Genomic DNA, 6,168 nt, shown 5'->3' with positions numbered 1-6,168 from the left:
GCTACAATTTCGTTCTTATAAAGATTTGAAGAAGGATAAAATGAGGTATGTTGTACTAAATGATAAGTTAACTATCTTACTACACATCAGCTTGCTTGCATCTTCAAATAGGTATTTTGTTGTTCTTTTTCTCACCAATTGGTTTAGTTCTATTCTTCCTCATAATTTGTTTTTGTGCCCAACATTATCTTTCGGTATCTAATGATGTATTATTATCTAATGGGATGGTTCATAATAATTCTAAGTTTTTTTATTGAGCATTATACTTTGATGTCATACATATTTTTTTCTTTTCTTTTCTTTTTCTTTTTCTTGATAATTCAATAGTTGGGGGAGGGGGTTTTAAATCCTGTACATCACCATTAGAAACACTAGGAGATTCTTATTAATCTAGAAAGCTCTTAGTGATGTCTATGCACATCATAATGTACCCGCACATCGTGCGGGCACATCGGCTAGTTGCTTAGAAAACATGAAAGATGATAAAATAAGGGTTTAGCTTACCTCCAGTATTTTTTTAAGTAGACATGTTCATTTGTTTTTAATATACAATGGCAAGTAGTAGTGAATTTCAATCTCCATCTTTAATTTAGTTAGTAAGCAATGTGACAGTCTCTCAATAAAACAAAAAGAGATTCATTTTAAAAAAGAAATACAAGTAAGCCAAACCCATAAAACAGAAAGACACATTATAGTAAATTATCTTTGTCATTCATATTTCATAACATCAGTTTTATTTATTATTATTTTTTTTTTATGCATCTCCCATCATTGTTATGAAAGAAAGCTAAAAACATATGTACCAGTAATACCCTTTTTTACCCAAACCCCTTAACTTTCTTACTCCCCAATTGAACTTGACCATTAGGTTCATTACCATTACTAACTTCCTTATTATTATTCCTATTCTTAGGAAAATTCCACTTGAAATTACCAAAAAGCCCCTCCATATCTTCAAGGGTTCTACCCCGTGTTTCAGGTAGCACGTAATAAAAGAACACCCATGACACCAAGGCAACTCCAGCATATAAAAAGAAGGCCCCACCAATTGTAATCCCTTTATACAGTGAGATAAAAGTCATAGATATGACCCCACTTGTCAGCCTATTCGTTGCCATTCCCATACTCGTTCCTTGAGCGCGTAGCCTCAACGGGAAAATCTCAGAGCTATAAACCACTGGACTGGGTCCCATCCCAATTGAAAAAAATGCCACAAAAGCCAATAACATAGTTATGCTCAACCCCACAGCCCATGTGATTTTATGATCAGATTGATCAATCACCGTGAGCCCAAATCCCAATGTGGCGAGTGAGAATATCATCCCAGCCACACTGCTCAAAATTAACGGCCGCCGTCCGATCTTATCGAACAAAAAAGTGGCTACCAAGATGAACATGGTTTTAGTAAATCCAACGGCTACGGTAGCGAGTAGCTTGTTGTTTGCGGAAGTGATTCCAGCTTTTTCAAAGATCCTAGGACTGTACAGAACCACTGAATCAATCCCCGAACACTGTTGGAAGAAGTGGATTCCAACACATGCGATTAAAATGTGACGAACGGACGGTGTAGGATGGACGATCAATTCTTTCCATACACCTTCACCGTGGCTGTGTTTTGTGACTTGAACGACGTCGTCTGTGAGATTCTCGGGAATCCCAGCTGCTTCCTTAATATCCGCTAATCTGATTTGGGCTTCTTCTACTGAGTCCGAGGTTTTGTCCAAAACTCGCTTCGCGTCACCGAGTCGACCCTGCATGACTAGCCAGCGAGGTGACTCGGGCATCCATAAAACGACAAAGGCGAGTATCACAGCCGGGACTGCACCCACTCCTAGCATGACACGCCATCCCAAGTGTGTTGGGAGCTTTGAGAATACGTAGTTTGACACGTACCCCAACAATATGCCAAAATTGACAAAGACCTGTGGATTACAATCATCATTAAACCAAGTCGAATGAAAAAAAAAAAAAAAAAAAAAACCGAGTCAATTGGTATTATTTATGAGTATGAACATAAAGTATATAAGATAAGATGATTGTACTGTACTTTTTGCTGCTAACTTTATTTCTTGATTGGTTAAAGACTTAAAGTTGTTTCCATAATAATAATAATAATAATGTCAATTGATGAAAGTAGTTTTACCAATTTTATAACAAATGATTGCCTTTTTTTTTTTTTTTTAAAGCAAAAGACAAAAAGAAGAAGGTGAAAGTAACTTCAGATCTTAAATTATTATTGTTACTAGCTTTAATGTAAATATCATCTTTTTTCTATTATTTATAAATTATATAAAATAAAATAAAATTGTAATTACATTTACTTGGTTAATTTTTATTCATAATAAAGTATTTTGGAATTTTTTTAAAGATTTTCAATTATCCAAAAAAATATATATAAATTGAGGTGACAAAACATGTGATTAATGATACATTAATAATATAATTAAAAAATATATCAATTTATGTAGGTTTATTTAATAATATTTTTAGGAATCCTACTGTGGAGATTTCAATCCACTTTAAAATGTATCATTTCAGTTAGAGGAAGAGCCCATTTAAGTCACAAGCTCTCAACATTAAAAATAATTGTTGTATGAAATTTTTTTCTAATATTAGATTTTTTTATATATATAAAATAAATGGTTAAATAGTTACAACTTACAATAATAGAAGAGGAAAATTTTGAACATTCAACATGTTAGATAAAAATATTAAAAGTCATAACATCTTGACTTTTTAATACTAGTAGTTGTATACATTTTTTTTAGAAGAAAGATGTGTAGTCTAAGTCATAAGATCTTAACTGGAAAATTAAATAGAACAGAAGAATTTATACTTGGAAGATCAGACTTCATCCAAACTACGAGAGGAAAAGAAAACCTTACTCTTTAAACCAAGACATGTGTAGTTGTAATGCCTTACCTACCCACGTGAAAGAAGGAAAAACTTTATAAAGAGTTAGTATAAGACAGTATGTCTTTTAAAAGGTGGCCAACAAAGGATTGGACTATATCTCCATGTTTTAGGGAATTCATAACAATCTCTAAGTCTCCTTGGAAGGAAGAGTGGTAGAAGCCCAATTCCTGGGTAACGATAACTGCTCTTATTGCAGCTAGCATCTCCTAAGCCACAATGGAGGGTGGTTATTGAGTTTTTCTGAAAGTGCAGCCATGATTCCACACTTGGAGTTTCGAATAACCATACCAATACCAGCCTCGCTTGATTCGTCGAACATTGAAGCATCAAAATTTTCCCAAACTCTATCATTTATATAATTTAAGCTTGCTCTTTTGTTCCTACCTACTAAGTCGGTAAACCCAGATATTTTTATACTCCTTTAGAATAATTGTTTCCTGAATCGAAAAAGAAAAGAATCCACAAGCCCAACTGATAAAAACTACTTATCTAAGGGGACAATCTGCCTTCACTAGGATGGAAACAAACATTCTACTATGTAGGAGAAGTTGGTAGCACCCAAACTTTCACTAGCAACAAAGAAACAAAGTCTGGATACTTTTTATAATTGATTTGTAACAATAGTCATTAGTAGTTGCAGTGCTTGCTCTATAATAGAAGCAACTAATGCAGTCACTTAAGATCACAATTAGAAAAAAAGTACCTCAAATTTTAACCAATATGGTTTTTATTTATTTATTATAATAGTATTAATTAAGCTCAAATGAAAAACAAGAAGAAAAAAGAAAAAGAAAAAAGAGACATGTGATATTCACAACATTTTTAAAAATACTTTTATAATAAATCTTAAATGGCAGGTTGTTATAGGGTATTATTAATGATAAAAAAATTTATTTCTAGGTTGGGTTCAAATTAGAACCAATAATAACTTAACATTTCTCCATAAAAAAAAAAAGAAAAAAAAAAGAGCAATACACAAAAAAATTCATAACATTTTTCACAAGTTGAGTTGGCAAACTTTTACTAGCTTCTACCTAAGTCTACTACTAACACACTATTTTACTTACTACTATTAATTTGCCATATTAACAAGTGTGAAAAATTTTATCAAATTTTTTGTCTATAAACTTTCTAAAAAAAAAAAAATTATGTTATTCATATTAATTAATAGTAATTTTGCATCTAAAACAAAATAATAGAATTTAAATAATATTTAATTTAAAAAAATTATATTTAAATATAAAAAAGACCTTAATTTTTGTTTCCGTCTGTAAATACATTAAACCGCCCTGGAGGAGTGTATACTTGTACGTGAGTTGAAAGGGAAAAAAAAAAAGAAGAAGGATTTTTAAAGACATTCTAAAAGACAAAAGTTGTGTAATTCCATTTTTGTCAAAGTAACTTATCCAAACACTACTACTTTTCTTCGCAAGCAAAGTAGAAATAGGCTGTAGTTTTAACTTAACAAACCTCAAAGAGCGAGGTGAGGAAGCCACGAGTGGAAGCCGGAGAGATCTCAGCTGTGTAGACAGGGGCAATCATGCATGCATAGCCCACGCCGATGCCTGCGACAAAGCGACCAACCATGAGAAATGCATAGTTGGTGGAAAATCCCATGAGAATAGCCCCAGCAAAGAAAATGGCTTGGGCCACTAGTATGGTGTATCTCCGGCCTATCCAGTCGGAGGTTCTGCCGGCGGCAAATGAGCCTATGAGTGAGTAAAGGTTGATAATTCCGGCGAGGATTTCAATCTGTATGTCTGAGATTTTGAGGTCGTCTTTGATGTAAATCATAGCTCCACTCATTACACCAATATCTGAAAGCAACAAACAAACACATACATGAGGAAAAAATGTAAAGATCTAGTGCATTTGTATTGGTATGATTGCAATATCGCAATTATATATTCAAAATAACATTTTCTGGAGAAAATAATGTATGGTTCGACATGAAACATGATAGACATAAGTTATTGAAGAAGGGTAATACTTCTATTCGGTGCTTGAGTTTGAGATCTGCACTTGACTATTTTAAGACACGTGTTAAGACACTTGTTGAGTTTAGTGGCAAATCAAACCCGTGAAGATTTACCCATGTTTCGGGATAAAGTATGGCGTCCATTGACAAAAATGGAAACTCATTGGCTAACGGAAGTTGAATGAATTAACAGGACATAATAAAAACTCTTGAGACAGCCAACAAAACAAAACTGTATTATGTAATCAACGACAAGTGAATTGGAAAAAGCGTATAAAAAAATGTTACGTGTATATTAACAGGCCATAGTTGAAGATTACTGACCATAACCAAGTAAGACAGAAGTCATGGTGGCCAAGAGAGCACAAGTAAAAGCATATTTGTTAATTTTGGGTTTCTTTGGAGGATCAAAATCGACGGTAATTTTCTGGGGTTGGCCGGAAATGGCATTAGTTTTGGCTTCCCGGTCAGCCATATTGATTTGCTACGGAGAGATTCGAAGATAAAAAGAGGCTTCTATCACAAGGGATTTTGCTTAATTTGTGGTGTTATTTAGGAGAGAAATTCAAGTGGCCATGAACCAGCACAGGTTGGGTAATGATTGAGTTTCAGATAGTGTGGTTATATAAAAAAAATCTAAGACCGCATAAAATGCCGCCGCCACAACTATACGTGGCAAACTGTAAGTGATGAAAATGCCACTGTTACAATTATCAAAATGACAAATTGCAAGCGGTAAAAAAAAAAAATAGTTGGTACATATGAAAGTGACATTTATCTAATTATTGCTTGGCATGTTAGATAGTTGTAGCAAAAATTATAGTATTTTATATAGTACTAGAACTACTCGTACTTAATTATATAGACCAATGCTTACATCACCATGGACTGTAAAGTCCTATAAATGACACTCTTAGCTCTACTTATTACGTAATTGTCTGTTTCTTCTCACTAAGGAAAACATTGTGGACTTGCAGTACCACAACTTCTTGTGTATGATGCACTATATCGCAGCTGTACTTGCTGAGCCTATATAATATATATTACTTGTTTCATCTCAAATTATTTGGCTTGTATTTTATTTTGAGGTGTCCTAAAATTATATCCTATTTGAAAAATCAAATATCATTAATTTATTAATATTTCTTTTATGCCCTTAATTTATTTGTGGAACATTTTTTTAATTTAAAAAATTAAAAACCTAAATTTTGAAATCCACTATATATGCCATCTTTATTCAAATTAAAAAAAAAAAAAAAACATTTCTAGTATTG

The 6,168-nt window shown here is 33.0% G+C and overlaps 1 protein-coding gene across 1 annotated transcript; it reads right to left on the bottom strand.

The window, feature by feature from the left end:
• Positions 1-672: 672 nt before the first annotated feature.
• On the bottom strand, positions 673-5,509 carry LOC112020732 (putative polyol transporter 1). The gene is made up of 3 exons (XM_065775642.1): positions 5,219-5,509; positions 4,387-4,733; positions 673-1,922 (listed from the first exon to the last, which is right to left on the bottom strand). Exons 1-3 carry the CDS (start codon positions 5,367-5,369, stop codon positions 819-821), a joined length of 1,602 nt encoding a protein of 533 aa, XP_065631714.1. The 5' UTR covers positions 5,370-5,509; the 3' UTR covers positions 673-818.
• Positions 5,510-6,168: the final 659 nt, after the last annotated feature.

The sequence above is a fragment of the Quercus suber genome, unplaced genomic scaffold (genome assembly GCF_002906115.3).
Source record: "Quercus suber isolate HL8 unplaced genomic scaffold, Cork oak 2.0 scaffold_116, whole genome shotgun sequence".
NCBI classification, from domain to species: domain Eukaryota; kingdom Viridiplantae; phylum Streptophyta; class Magnoliopsida; order Fagales; family Fagaceae; genus Quercus; species Quercus suber.
This window is presented reverse-complemented; position numbering and strand designations above follow the sequence as displayed.